Source organism: Narcine bancroftii, chromosome 3, assembly GCF_036971445.1.
Source record: "Narcine bancroftii isolate sNarBan1 chromosome 3, sNarBan1.hap1, whole genome shotgun sequence".
NCBI lineage: Eukaryota > Metazoa > Chordata > Chondrichthyes > Torpediniformes > Narcinidae > Narcine > Narcine bancroftii.
In genome coordinates this window covers 131,266,512-131,291,708 of record NC_091471.1, presented here as the reverse complement: position 1 = coordinate 131,291,708, position 25,197 = coordinate 131,266,512, and the positions used below count along the sequence as shown (strand labels likewise).

At 39.1% G+C, this 25,197-nt stretch overlaps 1 protein-coding gene across 4 annotated transcripts in view; it reads left to right on the top strand.

Annotated features, from left to right (window-relative positions):
• The window catches only part of haspin (histone H3 associated protein kinase), a 74,660-nt gene that overhangs the window by 30,922 nt on the left and 18,541 nt on the right, over window positions 1-25,197 (top strand). For all 4 annotated transcript variants that reach the window (XM_069925113.1, XM_069925114.1, XM_069925115.1 and 1 more), the window contains 6 exons: window positions 7,400-7,485; window positions 9,056-9,118; window positions 13,798-13,889; window positions 21,301-21,380; window positions 21,483-21,571; window positions 24,663-24,805. In XM_069925113.1, coding sequence (XP_069781214.1) covers window positions 7,400-7,485; window positions 9,056-9,118; window positions 13,798-13,889; window positions 21,301-21,380; window positions 21,483-21,571; window positions 24,663-24,805 — 553 coding nt within the window. The remainder of the gene's footprint in view (window positions 1-7,399; window positions 7,486-9,055; window positions 9,119-13,797; window positions 13,890-21,300; window positions 21,381-21,482; window positions 21,572-24,662; window positions 24,806-25,197) is intronic.

The window sequence follows — 25,197 nt, the reverse complement described above, 5'->3', positions numbered from 1 at the left end:
AAAACAGGTCGGAGGTCACAACTACCTCCTACTGTTTAAACCGCCCAAAGCGGTAACTCCCCCAAAATATTGGGTGTGAGATAACTCACAGTTAGCTGATGACTTCTGGAAACTAGTGCCCACCCAGTTCCCTCTCCCAACTCCCATTTCATTAAACTATCATCATTATTTAAACTATTTAAACTCTTTTCAAAAAAAAAGATAAAAGATTTATTTTTTTAAATCAACGTTACCACTTCGATCACCATTGCTTCCATTTCTTTTAAAAATCTGGATCCCACCTTACATCTCTACTCTCTTTGGAGACCTTGAAGGACTACATCGTTCCTGAAACTGCATGATTGGTAGAGACTAAGCAAAGTCCATAACCTCTTTAGGATTGTCAAAGAATTTTGGCTAATTTGCATCTTAAAAAATCTTCAGTACCGCAGAATACCTTCATTAAAGATTGTACAATTTAATTTTAATAATCTTCCACCATTTTTCTCTTCACTCTGTAACTAAAATGGTAGATTCTCATGTACCAAAATTGCCACACCTTTTGCCTTAGAATTAAACGAAGAATAAAAAAACGTGTCCAACCCATTCACGTTTGAGTTTCAAATGTTCCTTATCTATTAAATGAGTTTCCTTTGCCATTGCGACCACCGTTTCTTCCATTTCTTCCAGAAATCAAATTCCCTTCTTGCAGCTCTGCCCTCTTTGGAGACCGTGGAGGACTACGTTGTTCCTGGAATTGCGTAATTGGTAAAGACTGAGCAAAATCCATAGCTTCTTTAGGATTATCAAAGAACTTTGGTTGATATCCATCCTGAAAAATCTTCAGTACCGCAGGGTATCTAAATGTTGCCTTATATCCTTTTTTCCACAATAATTCTTTCACAGAATTAAATTCATGTCGTTGAAACATAATTTCCTGACTCAAATCCGGATAGAAGAAAACACGATTACTCTGAACCATCAAAGGAGATTTGTTTTGCTGTGCATTTCTAATAGCCATACGTAAAATAGTCTCTCTATCACAGTAATTTAAACAGCGAACCAGAACAGGTCTTGGATTTTGTCCTGAAAAAGGTCTCCTTCTCAAAGCTCTATGAGCCCATTCCAATATTTAACCTTCAGAAAACTTATCTTGTCCCAACACTTGTGGAATCCATTCAGTGAAAAATTTTCTTGGATCTGGCCCTTCTATGCCTTCTGGCAAGCCGACAATTTTCACATTATTCCGTCTGGATTGGTTCTCCAAATAATCAACCTTTTTTGCTAAATTTTTATTCTGAATCTGTAATGTTTCAATTGTTTTATTCACATCTTACAATTGATCTTGTACATCAGATAATCCTTGATCACACATCTCAAGTCTTTCAATAGTTTCAACTTTAAAAGCTCCATAATCAGCCATCTGTTGAGTATTGACATCCACCAATGCATTAATCTTAGAAGTAAGATTATTCATAGAATCACCTAAATGCATCATTGAAGAAAATATCTTATGTTCAAGACTCTTGAAAAGTATATCAACATCAGTAGATCCAGACATGGTGGGATTCTGCTGTTCTTGTGGAATCAAAGTCTCAGTAGACGTTGTTTGAAATACTGGCATCCGGCCAGCCCTTTGTTCTAAAGGCAGCTGAAAACGACCTTCAGAAAGACTTACGGAATCAGTGGCTTTTTGTAAACAAGCAGGCTCAGATAATTTCGGAAAATATAATTTTTTAACCATCTGTTGATGTTTCCTTTTACTTTTTAACAAATGTACCATTAAGTATTAATTCAACACCTCATACTATTTATAAACTTTTTCAAAAAGTTTTAACAGGCACTTAAAGACCAAGCAATAAGTTAGAGTCAGGAGAGGACTGGAAGGCATGTCTGTTCCTTACGCCATCTTGCCACGCCCCCCGCAGTCGCTACACTTTAAAGTTAAAAATGTTGAAATGGAGAGCACTTCTTTACTTTTGATAATCTCCCAGGCCAGGAATTCTTCAAATCAATTCAGGTCTATTTTGTGAATTTTACCATGGATAATCTTGGGGAAATACCAGCAATGAGAATTAAACTTTATATATGCAAGTCCCCTGACTTTCAGTGGATCGATAAAAGTCTGGTATCCTTTTTACACTGAGACTTCAACCCAGGTATAATCTGCCTTTCATATGCTTCGCCTACATGTATAAACACCTTGAAAGTTGATTGAGGGGGGTGGGGTAATTTCAGACCTGGCTTTTATCCGCCATATGAGGCAAAATAGGGCGAGTTGTGTTTCTGTGTCCAAATGGGAAAGGAATGGATGTCGTGATGACATCTTAGGTGTGTGACGTAAAGGCGGAAATTTTCTTTTTTCAATATTTTTACTAACATTGAAATTTCACATCCAAAAATACAGAATACACATGAATACATCTTAAAATTGAAAAGAAAATATGACACTTAAATCATATAATTACATCCAAGGTACTCCATATTTTATATTGTATTGATATATAAAAAAGGGACAGCTACAAACGCGGCAACGGTTAGGTTAAATACAGATCTCGACTTGTCTGGCAATTGGGGAGATAATGAGGTCCAGGTGCTCCTTACCTCATCGCACAGGACAAAATAAATTGGGCAATTAACAGAAATAGTGAAAGATGGCCTGATTTTCGAAAGGCTGGCTACACAACTTAGTTCAGGGCAAGGTGCAGGTAACAACCAAGTTGAAAAGCCTGTGGGAAAAAATTTCATCAGGTCATAGACCATAATGGCTGGAGTGACAGAGGCTGTCTGAACTGGCCATATTTTGACCTGTGTCATTCCATTTGGGGGACAAGCCACTCTGCAAACCCGGTTGCTCTGCTGAGTAACATGGAGGATCCAGCTTCCCCCAAGACCATTCCTGCTCCATCTCCTGCTAGCAGCTGTGCTGATGCTGGAGACATTAGCGGCTTGGAGACGGATGCTACCATTGGAAACGATTAAGCTCACTTCACGATCAGCCACGTGAAAAACATTTTTTATTTGCGATTTGCGTCTTTCTCAAGTGTTTTTGTAAGTGCGTTTGCCCATAAGGACCCATCTCGCTAATGTCGCTTGAGTAGTTTTGTTCTCTAGGATGCCAGCTGCAGCCAAAAAAACCAGAAATTAATTAAAGCGTAGATCATTACAATGAAAATAAGGGATTTGCTGCTGTCAATGGACCATGATGATGTGGAGAGGGACCATGAGTAGCAGATGAGGAGAGATGTGCAGGAGGCGGAGATGACGGCACAGGAGGCCAATAGACAGGAGTGCGCGGATCAGATGAATGGGTTTGGCACCAAGCTCCAAGACATTCAGCATGAGATGAAGAATCGGGCCTCACTTCTGCGGGACCTGATACCTCTCATGCCTGCTCCTGTACCACATCGCCCTGTTCCCTCTCCACAGCACCAGACTCCTGTGCCCCAGAACTGTGCTTCTGCATCTTAGAGACTGTTATTCTTTGCCAGCACATGACAATAACAGCCTTGTCCAGACGGATGAAGCACATGAGTCATTTATTTCACCTTCTTCCTCCAGCTGCTGGAGTGTTTTAAAATTAATTCTCACTGTGTGGTGCCTTATAACTTTTGAACATGTCTTTTTAATTTACAGAGATGTTAAAGGTCATTTGCAGTTGGATCTCCATCCTTTACTGCGATCATTCTTTACATGTTTTTTGTGCACTACAAATGTGACATGCCATAAATATTTACTAAAATATGTTATTATTTTGGGTTAATCAGTTGACAAATTTAGTTTACAGAAGGGACATAATTGCTTCATGGATCGCCTGGTGACTGTGTGCTTGTGCACCCTGATAAGCAAATCAATCAGGCTCAGGGAGATCAGGTACTTCAGTGTTCCACTGGCAAGAAGTAGAACACAACAGGCAACAACAACATCTGATTCAAAAGTGGTAGAAATATCAAGTCACTTGGCCAGGCATCTCCAGCGACCTTTGAGACATCTGAAAACATTTTCTACCATCATCCTTGCCAAGCTCAAACGGTAGTTAAAGCTTCTCTGCTGTTGATCGAGTGCATGGTGGTTAGTGAACCCCTTCATCAGCTACTTCCTGAGGGGTAAGCTGGGTCTCCAATTAGATGCAAAGGTTTTTCCACTCCATTAACAGTTTTGGATTTCTGTGGGCAGAGCTATGTAGATTTATAAATACTTTATGCGACCTCTGAAATCAATCAGGTCAGTAATGTTTTCTAGTGGCTGTTTTACAATACCAGGATAGAACCTGACCCTTGAATTTGTCATGTTTCATTTGAAGTGGAGTCAGTCAACCATTGCTTCAGTTTAACATATATATTTCATTGTCATTGCATCCTATGTAGTTGCATGTGACAAAAATAAACACAATTTATTGCTTGACACACACACATAAATTACTGGACAGTGGGGTATATAAACTTACTTAATGTAGGAAGAGGTACCTGGCTTGATTTTCGGTCTTTCTGTGGATAGATGAGTTGGCTAAAACTCAGGCACCATGTGTGCAGCCAGGCTAACCCATAAATACATCTGTGAAGCTGGAAAAACAAAAGAATGAGTGTATAGATCAACATATGATACAAATTACACATTAATTGATAAATACAAATAATTGTAACTTATGCTGAGATCCTTGCCAGTCGTTGTGGTCAACAACAGCTTGAAGAACAAATTTTCCAATTGTAGGCTTGTGTGTTGTCATGGGTGATGAATGGAATATGTGTGCCATCAATGGCATCAGCACACATTGGATTCCCCCTTTCCGTAAATCCGTCCATTGTCTCCTGGAGATGTGCATCACTTGGCAATTCAAGAAAACATTTAGAAAGGGCCCTCATAAATGCTCCAGTAATCTGACATACCAACACATACACAGTGGCCACACCGACACTAAAAATACAACTGATGGATTGATATTTACATGGGGTAGCATACCACCACAAACCAACAGTGAGTCTTAGCTGAGGTTTCAGAAGCTGTTGCCAGTTTTGTGCCTCAGGTGTGGCTCAACGAGTTCTAATACAAAGTCAAGTGTTTTGAGATGTACGGAAATGAATGACCCCACCACTTATCCTCATCAAAGTTGTTGAGGACATTAGACTAGAACATGGGCCCCTGTGGTCTCTCTCTCCACATTATTCTATCAGAGATCAGAACGAATTGACCCAGAAAAACCAAACGTCTCCGTCTGCAGCGTCTAAGGTCTGCATGCCTTTCTGCCTTAAACTGCTCCCTGCTTCTCCAAATACTTGACTGTTTTTCTGATAGCATAAACACATTGTTCACACGAATGCGACATTGCATGCTTCATAAAATTGATTACAGTGCGCAGGAGATTTGCTTGTGTCCTAAGAGTGTAAAATATGTACATGGTGAGCATAAGTACCTCCTGTTCAACCGCCATTATTGTGTACAGAGTAATGTTGCTTCCTGACGAGTATGTTTTACATCACGCTAGATGCTGACACTGCTTTGTGATATGCTCTGCCTCTTTTGCTCCGGGAAGCTGGCTTGCTTTGTAAAACACTGACCCAGCACATTTCTTCTGTTCTGTGTGAACAAGCAAGCCGGTTTCTGTAGACGGGTCGTGTATACGGCAATAACGTGGGTTTTTAGTGTTAAAAAGGATGTGAGACTTAGTTTAGAGTGATTGACTATTGGTAATTCTCTTAGGAACCTGCTTTAAGAACTGCACTTGCTTTGCAATTAATACATAAAATTTATTTGATGTAGGTGCTTATTTGATTCTGTGCTGTTATTCATTGGATATTGTAGCAACAGTCATTTCATTGGAAAATAATATTCTTTGTCCTTTATTCCTTTAATTTGACTGCACTTCCTTGTCTGAATTATTTTTAATCTTATTTCAAGAAATGCAATCCTTTAATCACCAGCAAGCATCATCTCTTCCTGAAAGATTGGTTTCAGTGGGTACCAATAACTACAATTTTGTACCAACTGCTTTATTCTGTGATCTAATTTTTCATTATGGGCACTTTAATTTGAATTATATGCTCTCTACGACTGATGAGATCATAAAAAAGTAGATGTTGGCCATTCAGCTTTGAGCCTCATCCATCATTTGATGGTCGCATATGATCCATCACTTCTGTTCCCTGCATTTTCAAGTTTCTATCTAGAAGCATCTTAACACCACTCTTGAACTGCTTCCATGGCTATTCCAGGCACCAATTTCTATTTTAAAAAAATACACCTGCCCCCCCACCCCTCCCCTAAAGTCCCACCTCCTCATCATAAATACATATCCTCTATTAATTAACATTGAGTTAGATAAGACTCTAGTGGGCAAGGGAGTTAAGGGTTATGGGGATAAGGCTGGAAAGGGGTACTGATGGTAGTGATCAGCCATGATCTGTAAAATGGCGGTGCTGGCTAGACGGGCCGAAGGGCCTACTCCAGCTCCTATTGTCTATTTTTACCCTGGGAAATAAAATTTTGACTGTCTACCTCATCTGTGTATCTCATTATTTTATAAACTTATATCATCGTCTCCCTCAGCTTTTGCTCCAAAATAAAACAACCGAAGTTTGTTTAACCTCACATAGCTCATAACACTAAACCAGGCATCATCCTTGTAAATCTATTCTGCATCCTTTCCACATCCTTCCTGTAATGTGGAGAACAGGTCACACACAATACACCAAGTGCAACCTAACGATAAATTTGTATAACTGCATAATCATATTATTTTTGATCTATCTTCATATTGTGTTTTGTAATTAGGAAAATGCTGGCTGAACAATTGGGTAACTTTCTTAAATCTGCAGGAGTCAGTCTCGAATCTAGATATTTGGAACATGAAAATTTGGCCATTGAAGATCAATTACTTATTTCTTTTACTACTTCCTCATTAAAGTCACTCTTATACTTTACTGTCACAGCATAATTAAATATGAGCTGTAGAGCATTAGTAATACATTAAGTACAAGTTGTGAGATTGAAATTAACATTTTAAAAGGCAAAGATAATTATTTTCTCTTCTACCCACCCACATATATCCACCTATGACCTCTTTCCTATTAGCCCGTGCTCCTCTCTTGGCTCCTTCCTCCCTCCTCTCCCCCACCACTTTATTCAGGCACCTGCCTACTTTTTGCTCGTACCTTGATGAAGAGTTCAGGTCTGAAATGTTGATTACCCATCATCTCCTATAGATGCTGCATGACCTGCAGAGTTATATTGTTTCAATTTTTTTTGGTGTTATTAAATGTTGCACTTTTGAGTGTGGATGTTTAAAACATTATTAACTGTCAGAAGCTTGATTATGATTGGATTTTTGGGCTAGCCTTCATGTTTCATGAGCCACACCAGAGGAAAGGACTACAAATTGTGTATTTTATTTCTGTATCTCAAATAATGGACATTTGACTTCCAGATAATTCCTATTGAAGGAGAGAATAGCGTGAATGGTGAACCACAGAAGAAATTTGAAGAGATTCTTCCTGAAATAATCATATCCAAGTAAGTTTTTTTTTGTGTATGATTAAATGGTGTTTAACAGTTGATAACAATTACTAAATAAAATCACAATGAAGAAAATATTGCTAATGAATGGACAATCTCCCATTACCAGCATTAAACGTTCTTGTGTTTATGGTGCAGAAAACTCAGTATAAAGTTACCTTTACTTTTCAAAATAAATAATTGACTAACTTGGATCTGGATTCTTGAATACAATTTTCATCATCGCAGCCAAGGAATTTAAATGTAATTGAGGAACAAATAGCAACTACTACTGATCAGAGTTCTAAAAAGTCACCAGGTTCACCAATGTCCTTTGAGATATGATGTGTTTCCCCACACTTGCCAATTTGTGATTGTAGTCCAACAGCAATTGATTTGTTTCTCTTACCTCATTCTAAAATGACTGATCAAGCCAATCTGTTGTGTCAAAACCACTAGATGGTGTGGGAGTGCTTTCACTGACATTGCCATAAGGCAGTTAATAATGCCAGCAATACTCAAAGACCATGAGTTTGTTTTTAAAAATGTGTAATGTTGTTCAGGTTTTCTTTTATCTATACTTAACAATATTTGTAAAATCTTGTTTGATATATTTTTAAGCAAAATTTGATATTTTGATATACCAGCATTGTTTTTTTAAGCAAAATTTGATATTTTGATGTACCAGCATTGTTTTTTTAGATTTTTTTGTAGCATTGCTGAAAATGGTAACTTTCATAAAAGGGATTGAGTGCTGTTTGTCTTTTAGCATGTTTGAACTCGGAGCTGCTCTGCTTCATTCCTTCTGGATATTTGCATTTCCCTCTGTTGATTTAGCATCTATGCAGTAAAGGAAGTAAAATCCACATGAAGAATAAATACACGCCCTCTGTTTCATTTGCCAACTGATGCAAAATGTTAAAGATATGTGTATATATGGTGTAAGTGAACAATAGATCCACTGGGTAGAACTAAGTCTGGGCATGTTTGGGTTCCTGTTGAAAGTATCTTTGACAATTTGTTCATACTCTGGATGTATATGACCATGCCTTATCATTCCCTAGTGCATTTGGTACTTAAAAGATATTGGAACCTTAATTTGCAAATGTGATGTGCTGTTGATCAGGAACCATAGATTTGTTAGTGGATGCACATCTGAAAATATATAGCACAGACTCTCACACAGTATAATTGGTGTACTTTGTATTCAATTTTTATTTACTAATCTAAAAATGACTGTCTTCGTCTAAATTCCCCTCATCAACACCTGCACTGGTTATGTACACTGCAATCTTTTCCCGTCAAGATCATACTGTTATGGTGTAATTTACATTTCTTAAATTGATAACCTTGTTTTATTTTTGAAGTTTCAAATGAATGATGCAGAAAAACCCAGTTTTCCATGGGGTTCTATTGTTTTTGTTAAACATGGTATACAACAAAAAATCTACCGGGGTTGTAAATCAATCGGGTGTATAAATCAATTGGGTGTAATGGGCTCATAGGCCGATAGGGCCTGTTACCATGCTGTGTGTCTAAATTTAATCTAACTAGTAATGATTCATTTAAATAATCTTGCTCCCCTTAGGAAGCTGAGTCAACTGAGTGAAGGAAGTGAAAATTCCACTGATGGGTTTATTTATGTACATTCGTAAGTGCATTTAATGAACTATCAAATTTTTATGTAGATTTAACAAATTTATTTTTACTTCCCACAGTTTAATTATAATAGATTGGTACATTGTTCTTTGCAATGGGTGACAAAAGTTAGCAGAACCCTCTGCTATTTTCTGCACACCTAAAGTTTGCTAAAGGACTTTTTCTTTGGAGTTTCACAAATTTTTTTTTAGGTGGTTGTGAAAAATTGGGGAATGTATATTAATGTCTGCTTCATCTGGTTACTATTTCATGACGTTTGTATCAAAATAATTGTGATTTCAGTCATATCAATCAATAGTTTACTTTCTGATAAATTTGGCTGCTTCATTAAATGAAGCTTAAAGTGACAATTGAAGAAACATGGCTTGGTTAATTTTTCAATTTTCATAAACAGTAAGGGGAAAATTTGATTGTTTTGACCTCTGAAGTAGAATCTTGAACTGCAAAAAAAGACATTCAGTTCAAAAAGTTCCATTTAATTAGTCATGTTCTCACCTAATAATGTAGCTTCTCTTTTTAAATGAGGCCTTCGATTTAGTTTGCTACTTCAAGCATTTGTGTACACACAACTCCAAGACGTTCTATTTCATAATCATTTGAAAATGGTGCACGTTCTTTACATTGCCTCTTTGTTCTTCCAATCAAAATTTATCACAATAGTCAAGTTTTATCTGCCAAGCATTTACACATTTTGTCATTCTATCCAGGTTCTAAAATATTGACATATTCTCCTTGCTCTTGATTATATTTATGCTTGATGTCATCTCCAAACATTTTATCTTTTTTGATCTGACTGGGTGATTAATTCAAAGTAACTGTATTTACATTGTCAACCCTTGGAGACACCAGACTTTCCTAGCCAAAAAACCCTAACAGTTTGCCATTTTGCACAACTTTCTATCCTTAATTAATTTTGCACATTGAATGGCTACAGAGATTATGAAGGGAGAGAGAGTGAACAACCAGATATTGTGGTCCTTAGAGCTATCTTTGACATACAGTATGCAGTATTTTGGAAAATGGATGTGTCCTGTAGACAGTTCATGCAATGTTGTGGTGCAAAGAGATCTCAAGACCCCTAGTTCTTAAAGCACCAAGAGTTGGCATGAGGGGACAGCTATTAATTAAGAATGCAAATGAAATGTTGGCCTTTGTTTTAGAGAGGGTATGGAATATAAAAGTAGGCTTGTTTTGTTGCACCTCTTACAGGGTTCAGGTGAGGCTGCACTTGGAGTACAGTGTACAGTTTTTCTCTGCATGTTAAAGGAAGGGTGCACGCAATGGATGTATGGCAAAGAAGATTGATTCTTGGGAAATTGAGTTGCTGAGCCTATGCATATTGAAATTTAGAAAAATGAGGTGATCTTATTCAAACATTTAAGATTGAAGGGGATTAACAAGGTAGATACTGAGAGGTTGTTTCCCCTCGGCAGGGTATCTAAATAGATAACTCTATTTTCAAATCATCTTAAAATGGAGAAGGATTTCCTCTGAAGGTTGTAATCCAATGTAGTTGTTGATCCCTAAGAACAATCACAAATCATTGTTGAGCTCTGTCTTGAATATTTCCATGTAACTTCAACTATAAGGGAGTCAACAGGTCTGGACAGAGACAAGTAAAAAAGGATGTTTAAATTAAAAAAAAAGGACGCAGGTCCTGGTGCAACTCAGCTTTATTCAAAGACATGCAGTTAGTCAAGCAATGCTTGGTCTATAACTATCTGACCAAGTCCCAGTCGCTATTCATTATGCTTGGAGAAGGTCACAGGCATATTCACTGGTCTCCCAGAGTCTTCACAAATGTCCCTTGCCTCAGATGCTGCTGCCTTCTGTCTTTTAGTTGAAGCCCTCAGTATAGGTTGGCTCCACTGACCATCAGAGTGGAGTTATTGCTTTCTTTGGCTTGCTGATGGCAGGATCAACAATGCTGGGGACTTCTGGAAAGTTCTCATGGCTTAACCAATTGAAGACAAAGTGAGAGGCCACTGCTACTCATTTCAAAGGTAATGGGCTTTGGGGAAAGGCTTGAATGGAACACTCCAACTAAGATGGGAACAGAAAAACAAGGCTCCATTCACTTTGCATCTATTATTTTTCTTTCCCTAAACTGATGCTTGTATTAAATATTAACATCTGATCAAGTGATACATAGTTTTGCCAGTTTCACCAACATGTGAGCTCAGATTATGTGTCTCATTACATGCCTGGGAATGACCATCTCCAAGATGAATCAATTTTACTATCAGGAAATTGAGGCCAATATCATCAATGTCCTTGAAACTCTAAGTGAACATGCAATCTGAAGGGCCAGCTAGCTACACACACACACTGTAGTTTCAAGGATAAATCTGACTGGATATCCTATCATGAGTCATTCCCTGCGCAATTTTTCACCATCAACAAGGAACAAACCAGGAACATGGGTTACTTCTCACTTGTTTTAATGACTCTGACTCTAACATCACGTGGAAAGCTCAGTGCCATCTGGGATTATAGCTTCATTGGAATCTATTCTTCCTTAAACTCTTACTCCCTCTTCCACTAGTGCACCAGGAGTGGAGTGGAACATGCATTCTAAAGGATGAGGTACAGCAGTTTCCAAGGCTCTCAAAATCTCTTGAAACCTATGGTATTGGGCATCTTGAGGGACAAAGATTACAAGTAGATGGAATGCCATCATCTGAAAGGATGGCTCTAAATTACTCTGAAGTGTTATTGCACTACCATCATTCCTAGTCAAAATTTGGAGCTTCCTGACAACATTGGTTGAGTTCTTTTCATGACTACAGCTCAGCTTTCAATACTATCAATACTGGTCAACAAGCTCAAAAACCTGGGACTCTGCAACTGGATCATTGACTTCCTCATCGGATAACCACAGTTGGTATGAATCATAAACAACATCTCCTCACTGACAATCAACACAAAGAACGTGTGTTTAGTCCATTGCTCTATTTGCTCTACGCACATAACTGTGTGGCCAGGCACAATTCAAACATCATCTACAAATCCGCCAATGATACCAAGGTTGTTGGCAGAATCACAGATGGCAATGAGGAACCGGATAGGGAGGAGATGGATCAGCTAGTTGAGTGGTGTCACAACAACCTTGCAAGCAGAACTAAGGAACTGAATGTGGATTTCAGGAGAAGAAAATTAGGAGAACATGAACCAGTTCTTATCGAGGGGCTTGCAGTGAAAAGGGTTAAGAACCAAGTTCCTGGGTGTCACCATCTCTGAAGATCTGTCCTGGGGCTTCAAGTTCAGTGCAATTACAAAGCAGGTTGCCAGCAGCTATATTTCATGAAGAGTTTGAGGAGATTTGGTATGTCACCAAAGACCCTTGCACATTTCTACAGGGGTACAGTAGTGAGCATTCTGACTGGTTGCATCACTGTCTGGTATGGAGATGCCAATATTCAAGTCAGGAAGAGAGCTGTGAACTGGCCAAAACCATCATGTGCATCAGTCTTAACTCTATTGAGGACATTTGCTAGTGGTGGTGTAATAAGAAAGCAGCCTCTAAAATCAAAGACCCTCACCTTTCAGACCATACCCTCTTCACACTGCTACCATCAGGAAGGCGGTACAGGAGCATGAAGACTAACAACCTGTGGCACAAAAACAGCTTCTTCCCCTTTTCCATTGGATTTCTGAACAGAATGTGAATCACAGATATTATCTCACTTGCTCTTTCACACTAATTAATTTTTAAAAATGTAATTGATAGCAATATTTACACCTGTAATGCTGTCGCAAAACAATGAATTTTGTGACAGGTTCATGACAATAAATTCTGTTTCTGATGATATAAAATACTGTGGTTCATTAAACATTGCCCAGTTTCATCTTTTCAAGGTTAATTAGGCAAGGATATAAAGTCCAGACATTCCAATGAGGCACAGGTTGTATTACTGATGAATAAAGGGGAAAAAAAAACATTTTTATATCATTGAAATGCTCAGTTAATCAAACACTATTAACCTTTAATGAATCCTGACTGACTGCAATTGATTAAACCATATGGCAATTAGTTTTGTTGCTGCTTATCTTCAAAAATGTCCTTTTAAATGACGAGTAACTAACTGCCCTACGGTTACATAATTTTGCCTCGTAATGATTTTTGTTTGAAGATTATAATGTCAACATATGAATTTTTTCTACTTTTAATTTCTCTGTAAATTAATTGCATTCAGCTCTAAAATCAGTTGAGTTTCATTTCCCAAGACGTGCACACATTTTGTAACCATTCATATTTGACCTGTGTAGCTGTCAGCACAAATGTAAATTTATTGTAGTTGCAATTCCACACTGGCAGGGGAGCATGGAAATTGGCCAATCCTTGATATGCCAGTAAAAATTTGGCCCAACTGCTATCATGAATCCAAGCTGGAGACGTGTTTTGTATTCCCAAGAGATCCAGTCAGATTTCTTTTTGATGTGATTAATGTCGCAGATTTGGGATTAGCAGGGTATTTCCAGAGGATTTGGAACCCTTCAAATCCAGGAGAGAGTAGATTTTCTGGAGTTTGTGTGAAGTGGTACCTGCATTGTTAATGCTGTATAGCTTCTATGATGCTTGGTACTTTGCATCTGTATTTTGATGTAAATTATGAGATTTTTGTTTTGTATTCAATATTGTATCCAGTAAATTAAGGGTTTTTTTTATAGTGTGCATTGTGTCAAAGATTCCTATCCTCAGGAGCTACTTGAAGCTTGGGACAAGTATAATCGAACCAAAGTGTCTGAAAATGATCGTCCAGGTGAGAGCAGTAGTAGTTTTTTTCTGTAGTGTTACAGAATCTGTCTTTCCTCAGGTGGCCCGTGCTTTCTGGAGCCGCCGCTCACTTCCCTTGGTGAGCTGATCTCAGCTCAACAGGCTGTTCACTCACTTCTACCCGCCCCCTTGCCTCATTCAATTTGCTTGTAGGCCCATGCTCGTCGAACAAACGTTCAGTGTGGAGCCTGATCACCAGTGTCCAGTGCTCCCCGCAATATTGGGCCCTTCCTGTTGCCCTGGTGACTAGCTTCTCTCCCTCTTGCGTGTCCGCGACTCCCAGCGTGCCTGTCAATCAATTGAAGTTTGCACAGTTGGGGGGGGGGGTGGAATGGCCCTGAGCCTTGGTAGGCAGGAGGACGTGTTGCGAGGAGACAGGTGATGGGCCACAAGCAAGCATGGATGCCTATCTATCTCAGCCCAACACGGTGAAGAGCTCCAGTAAGTGGTGTACCAGCAAACTTGGCTTCGACGTCTCAACCATGCAAGGCTTGAAGGTTTCCATCAAGGTGAGTGAAGGCACACACAATGTGTTATCTACAAGGGGCCTTGTAGGAGGAACCCGTTCACCAACTTAACCATAAATGCACTAAAACAAAACTTCTTAATATTGAAATGGGCTGTTCTTGTATGCCCATGGATATTGTATGCTGTCAAATATGGTGGTTTAGAACTTTTTTCTCAGTTATTTGTAAACTTTATTTTTTTAAAAATGTATATAAACTATATATTTCAGCGTATGTCGCGTCGTGAAACCCAAAAAAATCTCCCAAAAAAAGGGTGGGGAGGGAAGTTGACTTGTATGCCAGATACTCTTTTTAGTCCTTAAATTCAGCTCAAAGTCCAATCCATATTGATACGGCGTATAAGTTGACCCCGAAAAATTTTAAAAAAAAAACCCCGATTGCGACAGATTTTCGTTGAAATTTTTATTGAAAACAATTCAGTTCGAAGCCTTCAAAATCATTCTCTCTATCGTCGTCTGAGGCAAAGATGGCAACAAGCATATCCATACTCTAATCATTTAAAGTCATCATAAGGATCCCAGTCTGAATCTGATGAAGTGGTTTCAGCTTCGTTGTCAGTGTCCTATAACAAATCATCTTCCGTGCCATCAATTGCACAAGATACTGCATTTTTTGAATGATTTTATCACTGTCCGTACTTTAACTTTGTCCCATGCTTTGAGCATGAAATTACTCAGAACATCAAGTAATGCAGCACACATTGCCCTGGCTTTTGTAAATGACCTATCTGCACTCGACATTCATGTATTCCATTCCTCGTGTACTTGGTCTTTGAATGGCTTGTTCAAGCAGATATCGAGAGGTTGCAATGTAGACGTCAAACCGCCAGGGAAAACCGCCATGTCAGTTTTATGTCGTTCTATTCTACTTTTAGTCTTCTCAGTTAAGTGGCTACAAAACATGCGTTCTTTTTGTAAACTGCCTGGCCGCCTGTTCCACACATTGTCTATCTATAGTTTTACACCATTTTCATCCATCCTCCCTTTTTCTTGAAAATTAACAAAAATATCCACAGGGAATGTTATTTTGCATTTAATTTTGCATTTGAAGATTGTCATGGGTCTTTGTCCCGTCGGCCATGCACGATAACACCACGGCAAACCTGGTCTTTTCATGGTCTGTGTGACAGAGTATTTAGAAGTGGTTTGGGAGGTATTGCTAGAGCAGCTTGCACACACACATTTTAAAACATAGAGTTTTTGTAGGACTTTTGCAGGGTGCTTTTTGCAGAAAGAGTCACAAAGTTGCAGAATACAGCTGGCCTGGGAGAGCATGTGATCTTTGCAGGCAGACTCAGAACAGTTTGGCTCTGAGAGGGAGGGAGTGAAACAGAAGCCGCTTTCGGATGTCCCGCTGAAGATTACTTGCCTGCAGGCACGACTAGCAGCGAAAGCCGGATACTCCGGACAGGTGCCTAGTCCCACCTACTCTGACCTCGCGTCATAGCAGCGCGTCAAGGCATGCCTGACAGACAACTTGGGCATGACTTGACTCCTGTTGCCGGTCTACCCCCCCCCCCAACCCTCACCCGACTGTCACTGCCGGTCTCCCACCCCCCCCCCCCCCCCCACCCTTGCCCACCTGACTGTCACTTCCGGTCTAACCCCCCCCCCCCCACCCTTGCACACCCGACTCCCGCTGCTGGTCTCCTCCCTCTCTCACCCGCCCAACTCCCGACTTTCACTGTTTTACCACGGCTTCATAGTCGTCATATACACACAACAGTCAATACAATCTGGATGAACGAAATGAAACAGTTCGGCATCAACCTTGTATATTGCTCTTTTTGCAACTTACTGACAACTAAATCAATTTGGTTGGTTGAGAAATGTTCATGTTCTGTTACTAAAGCCACTGACGTTCACTCCAATCTGTGTTGATATAGAAAGCAACAACACTATTATTTCTGAGTAAAAGTTGATGTAATTAAGACCCTCGAGTGTTACTGTTTTCTACTTAATTGGGAAAATTTAAAAATTTTAATTCTGGAAAATCGGGGCTGATAGTAAAATTATTTGTGCGCATGTGACTGTTCTGAATTTCGGTGAAACACGTTCCCTTTCAAGGACTTCACATGGCTCAGGGTTCAGGGATGTCTGAACATTGCAGTGGGAGAGGGCCAGGCGCGGTGGGGGGGGGGGGAGACCAGTAGCGGCAGTCGGGTGGGCGAGGAGGTGGGGGAGACTGGCAGCCGGAGTCGGGCGGGCGAGGGGGGGAGGAAGGGACGCCCGCAGCGGGAGTCAGACTGGCAAGGATGGGGTGTGGTGGGCGGGGTGGGGGAGAGACCGGCAGTGGGAGAGGGTGCGAAAAAAAATTTGAGGAGTCCGGCTTCCTTGTCTCAGAAGTCGATGGCTGATGATGTCATCAGCCCACCCCCTGGCAGCCCAGGCGGTCTTCAGCTGCCACAACTGATACTCCGAGCAGGATAGTCTTCCTCTCGGAGAAGGATTTGAAAGTAACCCTCCTGGTCGGCTTTTCCGGTTTCAGATGGCCCCTCGACAGCTGCACAGGAGTATTCTGTGCGGCTTTACAGTCGGGCTTTGTGACCTCCTGAAAGGGGCTAGAGAGGAGAGACACAGAAATCAGTTCCAGAAGGAAAAAACTGGCAAACCTTTGGAAGGCTGTCTGGATAAAGGAGAAGACTAGCTGTCTGAGGTGACCTGAAAGAAAGGAGATCATCTGGAGAACCCTGAAGGGGGCAAGTTTCATCAGCAAGACTGATAGGAAAGGAATCAGCTGCAGATGTCCTGGAACAAAAAGAATCTCTCTCTGAAAACCAGCAAGAACCCTCCTGAGTGGTAACCATTTGCCTGTTAAGCACCGAAGACTGGTGAACTTTGTTAATGCTAACTTCTGTGCACAGTTCAAGAATTGCCTGCAACCAGTGAGATTAGACTGTGATCCAAAGAACTTTTCTAATCTTAAATATACATTACACATACCTGTGCTTAGTATAAGAGGTGGGGGGGATTAAGTAGGTTAGGTAGGTTGAGTAATAAGTTAAAGTTTAATTCTGTTTTCTTGTTCAATTATAATTAAAATCAACTTTTGTTTAAGTAACCCTGTGTTGTGGTGAATATCTATTGCTGCTGGTTTTTGGGGTCCTCTGGACTCTGTAACACTTGTACTTCTGGTTTGCACAGTTTAAACACCTTTCCATTCCACTGTTCTACTGCCTATCATATCAAAATTCATGGGCTGGGGGGAGGTTCATCCATATTTCTGATATTTGCCATTGTGTTTCTGCTGGTTCCGTAAAATAAACTGGTGAAAACTTACAACTTTATGATCAAGATCTTTTGGTAGTTTCTGTGCAATTTTTGTTTTTGTCGCAATACCAGATTTTTCCTGTTCATGAAATGGTTGCACCACCTTACTGTTGCCTCAAAATCTTTACTGAGGTCTGGGTGCAGCTTTGCCCACTGCAGTGCAAATGTTCTTATTTTATTTCAGGTGACTATGTAGCAATCTTACCTCTGTTCACATACCCATTCTGCAATGTGATTTTCCAACTCTGGCCAATGAGTGACTCCTTTTCTCAAAGAACATTGCCTTTTTGGTATTTTTCTTAAAGTCTTCCTCCAATTTCTTACCAACTTCTCATATACATCAAATTTTCTTGCAGCACAATTGTTAGTTTTCTTGGCCATTTCTAACACTTTCAACTTCAAGCTTACTTCATATTTTCATCACGTGCTGTGCTGTATTGCTGGACTCTCCATGATAGCAGCCAGTGCCCAGCAGATCAATCCACGCCATCTTTGGGAGTTGACGTATATGTCGGTCAGGCATTGTGATCTTTGGGGGTCGACTTGTATGCTGGTCAATCGGCCAACTCAGGCAGCCAGAAAATTGGGGTCGACTTCTGTGCTAGACATAACATAAAACCCTTAAAATAAGGCTGAAAAATGGGGGTTGACTTGTACGCCGGTTGTCTTGTATGCCAAAGTGTACAATACATATATTCTGATTTCTTCATGTCTTTAATGGCATCCAACAAATACAGAACAGTAAATGTTTAATCAGCATGAATACCACCTTTCCAAAACAACTATTATTGCACCAACTATTAAAATAGAATCACTGACACATGTACAACTTAAACAGGCTCTTTCAGCCCAACTCCCCTTTTTGACTGTGATGCTTATTTAGGCTAATATTGATCTGTTACTGTTGCAAATATTAATTTCCTCCTTCAATACAGCAGGAGAGTTATAAAATGATCCAATATTGACCGGAAAATGGCTGTAGGTTATGCATCATGGTTTGCTTTGTGAATGACAACACCTATCCCAAATACCAGAGATCAGAATTTATTGTCCTGAACATGTCGTGAAACTTTTCAGCAGTAATCACAGTGCAAGCGTCTCCATAAACTACACTTCAAAATTATTTTTTTATAAAGTGCAAGAAAAAGACAAAGTGATGGTAGAGGAGAAGAAGCTGACCTTGTGCTGCTGAGACCTTGTTCTGAGGCTCCTGATGGTAGCAGAGTGAAGAGGCCATGGCCTGGGTGGTGGGGGCTGCATTCTTAAGACACAGCCTCTTGTAGATCACTAGTTTTGGACTCTGCACTGTAGGCAGTCACAACCATCTTCTCACCATCTCTGCATTCTTGAGGGCTTCTGCTGGACATGATCAAGATCATTGCCTAAGACAGTGGCAAAGGCAACTGAATGGTCCATGCTGGATTCTAGCAATGTATAAATTGGCTCCAGAAACTATTTATCCAGGCCATTTAAATAAATTCCAAGGCTGATTTTTGTTTTTTTTCTCCTTCAGAGTGTATGCTTTGTGTGTTAGTTTGTGGCCAGTTTTGGTTGCACCCCTTATTGCTAATTTCCTGTTGGTTCAGCTTCTTAATTTTTTATTCAATTAAATGTCCATTGTCCAGACATCACAATTGAGATTTTTTTTTTCAATTCAATAGCTCTTTTCACACTTAGAGGAGACTTTCTATGATAGTATCTGGTGAAAAAAATAAATCACACGTGATTTTCCCTTTGGAGGACGTGCTTAATCATTTTGGATATAAAATCATTGCATGCTTGACTTTGTCTTAATTTGTATATTTAACCAATTTATTCATCACATTATAATTCTAAAATCTTAATTTCCACTCCTAACACCTATCTATCTTCATTGTTGACAATATCTTTGTTAACTTGGCATGCTTTCCACAACTTGCAAGTTTCCTTGCCCCGGAATAACGCACTTACCATCTATTTCCGTCAATCTAGATGTCACTAAACCACTGTTTTCATTTGCTTAATTTTTTTGTATAACTTTTGTCAAATTATCAGACACAACTTACTCTTTTTGTTATCGGCTTTCCTAATACCATGTAGTATTCAAGTCAGTTGTACTACAATTCAAATTAAATTTGATGATGCATCAAATGGAATTATCTTTCATGCAACATTCATCTTCAAACATCATAAACGCTTCATGATGAAAGACAAGTTACTACTGAATCTGTTGGATGTGGTTAACCCTTGGTTATTGCCCCAGACAAACTAGCAACGATTTCCTGGGCCTCAGATGTTCATCTCATAAAATTCTAACTGCATTGTAGACATTGGTTAATGTTGTTTGGTCTGGATATTTGACAACTTTGCTCTGATTCCAAAGCTTATTGTCTTGTTCTACCCTTCAAATTTGGCCACTGTAGTTCTCCACTTCATGTCCATTCTGAACAAAAAAACTTTTAAAAAAAAAAAAAAAATTGTCATTAATTTTGCACGAGTTGCTTTGGTGTCATTAATTAAATAGCATCTTTAGTTTTTTTTCAGCAAAATTGGATACACATGTTATTTAACACTTTTAAAATTAAATATTGAATAATAACACTTGTTGAGTACTTCTGTTCATTTCCATTTATTTTCTTTAAATGCTTAACCTTTTTGCACTTAATTCCAATTTTACTTTTATGATATTTGTAGAGGATAAATATATGATTGCATTCATAGTCAACATTTTTTTCTTGCTTAATTGTATGGTACATAAATAACCAGATATAATTTCAAGTTTGACTGCAGTTTAAAATGAGTTATTGACATATTTGCTCCTCAGCTATGCTACCATTGGTTTTTTAAATTTTTTACACTATGAACCATAGTAACCAAAATACACACAAACATTTCCCTCTTGAATATACACAGTGTCATTTTTTTCCCCTTCCCCCCCCCTCCCCTCCCTTCCCTCCCTCCTTCCCACCCCCCTCCCTACCCACTAAACGTTCAACATATACAGTACAATAAACCCATTAAACAATGTCATCACACAATGAAAATAAACAAGAATATTGTGTCATCTACTTTTACACACTTGGTCAGTTCATTTCGTCTTCTTCTTATTCTGTCATTTTAGGGGGTGGAGGTCCGCGGTAGGCCCTCTCTATTGTGTTCCATGTACGGTTCCCAAATTTGTTTGAATACTGTGACGTTATTTCTTAAATTATATGTTATTTTTTCCAATGGAATACATTTATTCATTTCTATGTACCATTGCTGTACTCTCAGATTTATCAGGTAAATAATTACTGTCTGCAGTACAGCTTTTTTTTTAACAAGCCAATCCAAGCAAAGTATTGGTGGAAAAAATAGTATTGAAATAAACAATTTTTAGAAAAGCATTTTGAAGAAATATAAAATGGATATAGTTGAAGGATTTTTCAATTTCTACCTTAATAAACTGTTGAATAATATCAAAGATTTAATCTCTAAATAAACTGTTCTAAATGATTGACTTCAAGTTTAACAGTTATTTTTGGAATTAAAATTACTCAGTGGTTAAAATTATTTCCTACTTTTCCAAGATTGTTGAAAGTTCTTAATATTGTATAGGTAAAACATATTTTCTCTTTACTAGATGAATTACAGAATGAGCAACTTTACATCATTTTTGTATTTGAATATGGTGGTTGTGATCTTGAAAATATGAAAACAAAGGTACATTTTTCAATAATTTCTGTATTTTACATTTATTGATTTTCCATCAAATTTATTAATATCCAACCCTTTTCACATTTATTATATAATGCATTCCTACAGATACCTTCCCTTGAAGAAGCAAGAAGTATACTGCATCAAGTAACTGCATCCTTGGCTGTGGCTGAAACTTCTTTACATTTTGAGCACAGGTAAAGGTGGGGAAAGAAGAATTTTTAAAACTTTTATGAAGCAAGATCCTAGCCTAAAATTGAATCCCCTTCAATATTTAAAGGACAAGAAACACATTTGTGCCTTAAAGTGTAGATTTAGCTTAGTGGCTTGACAGATTTTTCCAAGTAAGGATATTGAGAATCACAATGAATAACTATGCAATTTGTCATCATATTGGTAACTGATCCAGCCTAATGCATAGATCTGTGGTAGATGTGAATTTAGACATTCGGTGCTGGAGTAGACCAATTGGCCCGTTGAGCCAGCACCGCCATTTATTGGATCATGGCTGATCTTTCTCTTTCAGTAACCAATCCCAGCCTTAACCCCATAACCCTTTAACTCCCCTGCCCACAAGAGCCTTGTCCAACTCTCTCTTAAATCTATCCATCGAATCCACCCCCACTACCCTCTGTGGCAATGCATTCCACAGATCCACAACTCTCTGGGTAAAAAAATTTCTCCTAACTTCTGTTTTAAATGGCCTTCCCTGTATTTTTAAACTATGCCCTCTAGTCCTAGTCTCTCCCATCATTGGGAACATGTACTCTGATTTCACCCTGTCAAACCCTTTGATAATCCTAAATACCTCAATCATGTCTCCCTTCATCCTTTTAAACTCTATCACATATAATCCAAGTCTTTTTAACCTATCTGTCTATGACAACCCTGCCATTCTGGGAATTAACCTCGTAAATCTGCGCTGCACTCCCTCTATAGCAAGTATGTCCTTTCTTAAATATGGGGACCAGAAATGGATGCAATACTCCAGGTGAGGTCTCACCAAGGCCCTGTACAACTGCAAGAGGGCTTCTCTACTCCTATACTCCAATCCTCTCTTGATGAAAGCCAACATACTGTTCGCCTTCTTCACCGCTTGCTGAACCTGCATGCTAGCTTTCATTGACTGGTGAACAAGTACACCCAGATCCCTTTGCATTACCCCCACTCCCTAGCTTAACGCCATTTAAATAATATTTTGCTCTCTTGTTTCTGCCTCCAAAATGGACAACCTCGCATTTACTCACATTAAACTTCATCTGCCATTTCTCTGCCCACTCCCCTAACCTATCCAAGTCCCCCTGCAATTTCCTGACATCCTTCTCGCACTTCACACTACCACCCAGTTTAGTGTCATCTGCAAATTTGCATATGTAGTTTACATAAATGATAAACAACTGAGGACCCCACTTGTCACATTCTGCCATCCAGAAAATGACCAGTTTATCCCAACCTTTTGTTTCCTATTTCTCAATCAACTATCTATCCATGACAGCACCCTACTCCCGATACCATGCTCCTTGATTTTGCTAACTAGCCTCCTGTGTGGGACCTTATCTGGAAGTCCAAGTACACCACATCCACTGGCTCTCCCAAGTCCACCCTCCTTGTTACGTCCTCTAAGAATTCCAGGAGATTAGTCAATCAAGATGTTCCTTTAAGGAACCCATGCTGACTAGCACCAATACTATTATTCCTTCCTAAGTGTTCTGCTATTTCTCCTTTAATGATGGATTCCAATATCTTCCCCATGACCAACGTCAGGCTGACCAGTCTATAATTTCCCGTATTCTCTCTCTCTCCCTTCTTAAAAAGTGGTACTATATCAGCCACTGTCCAGTCTGCAGGCACTTCCCCCGAATCTAAAGAACTTAGGAAAATGTAGACCAGTGCTTCCACAATTGCCAGAGCAACCTCTCTAAGCATCCTGGGATGCAGCCCATCAGGCCCAGGGGACTTAGCAGGCCTCAGTTCTAACAATTTCCTCGCAACCACCTGCTTTTGGATCTGAATATCCATCAGATTCTCTGTTTCCTTAGGTAAATTCACCAAGTCCCTAGATACTGCATGACCCCTACCCCTTATATCTTATATCCTTCTTAGTGAAAACAGATGCAAAGTATTTGTTAAATTCCTCACCATACATCAATTAATTTTAATTCAATGCTTCAAACATTCTTCATGCCTATTGTGCTTTCAGCTGTGTACATTAATATTTTTTTTTACAATGTGGAATAAAGGTATTCAAAATTTAATTATAAATAATGGGAGGTGTGGTATTCTTTTTCGACTTTCGATGGGTTTTCTGGAACATAACCCCATCGTAAATTGAGGAGCACCTGTATTCTTTCTTCAGAAATGTGGCAGCATGTTTTGCTTTCTGATGATTGATTACAAAATTCATCTCACTTTATCGTATTTTGAATTAGTATCATGTGGCAAGATCCACTTAAAAGGGTGCAATAATGGTCCTTGTATCTTTATTATATATCTGAAACTCTTAACAAAATTATACAATACACAAATGTGCTTGAAAAACTCAGCAGGTCATGCAGAAGATCATGCAATAGAGGGTAACCAATGTTTCTGGTCTGACCCCTTAGTCAGTTATAAACAAAAACAGGAATCTTCCTGAATAAAGAGGAGAAGAGGAACACAGGCTAACAGGTAGAAGGTCATGGGTGGATACAGGTTGGAGTGTAGAAGAGAATAAAGCTCAGAAGTGTAAAAGTAGCTCTCTGATGGGGAGGGAAGGGCAGGTGCGGGAGTGGGGGGTGTGCTGGACAAAGGAGATATAGTGTTAGGGAGGGGGTTTATGGAAATTGGAGAAATAGATGTAAATGCAATGTGGTTGAGTGCAAAGTGTTACTCTATTCTGCGGGTAGCCTTGGTTTGATGGTGAATGAGGCCATAGATAGACCTGTCCTTGTGGTACTGATGTGTGGAATTGAAGTAGTTGGCCTCTAGGTGATCCTTGTTATTGCAATCTGCAGACTTTCTTGTAAAATAAAATTGTTTCTTTGACATTGGAATTGGTTCTGTTTGGGGGTGGTGGTGTTTGACTTGAACTATATGTTATTCCATTAGAAGCTCTTGACATTCCAAATCTGCACAACAGATTTGGGGCAAAAAGTACCTGTCCTTCTATCTTACCATTTGTAGAAATTGTTGTTAGGAAAAGTTTTGATTCTGCATTGTATTGTACTTTATTGCAAGGACCCATGTCAAGAATTTTTTAAAGTTCCTATTGCTTTTAGATATTAATTGAATTGTTTGAATTAATTTTAGAGACCTACACTGGGGTAATGTTCTTGTCAAGAAAACTGGTGTCAAAAAAGTTGAATACAAGTTACGTGGGAATACTTTCAAAATTAACACCCATGGATATACAGCTCGTATTATTGATTATACCCTATCAAGAATGGGTGAAGGTCAGTAATGTTAAAATATGTGCTGAAAAAGGGGTCTGTGTGACTATTTTGATTTGAAATAGAGGTGTTTCTGTTAATAAATGCGACATGCAGTTTTTTTCCATTTCATCATTTCACTAAAAATAACAAATTTGTTTGAGTCTCAGAAAGGAAGGAGAGAGAGAGAATGAGTGTATACTTTAATTTAAAAAGTATAAGGATTAAGGGTGATGAACTTAAAACATGGATCAGTACATGAAATTACGATGTAGCTAAATCAGAGACTGGCTGATGCAAAGGCAGGATAGGCTGATGTATGTTTTGGGCTTTAGATATTTTAAAAAGGATAGGGAGGGAGATGAAAGACAGGGGATGTGGCATTGCTAATCACGAATAGGATCACAGCTGCAGAA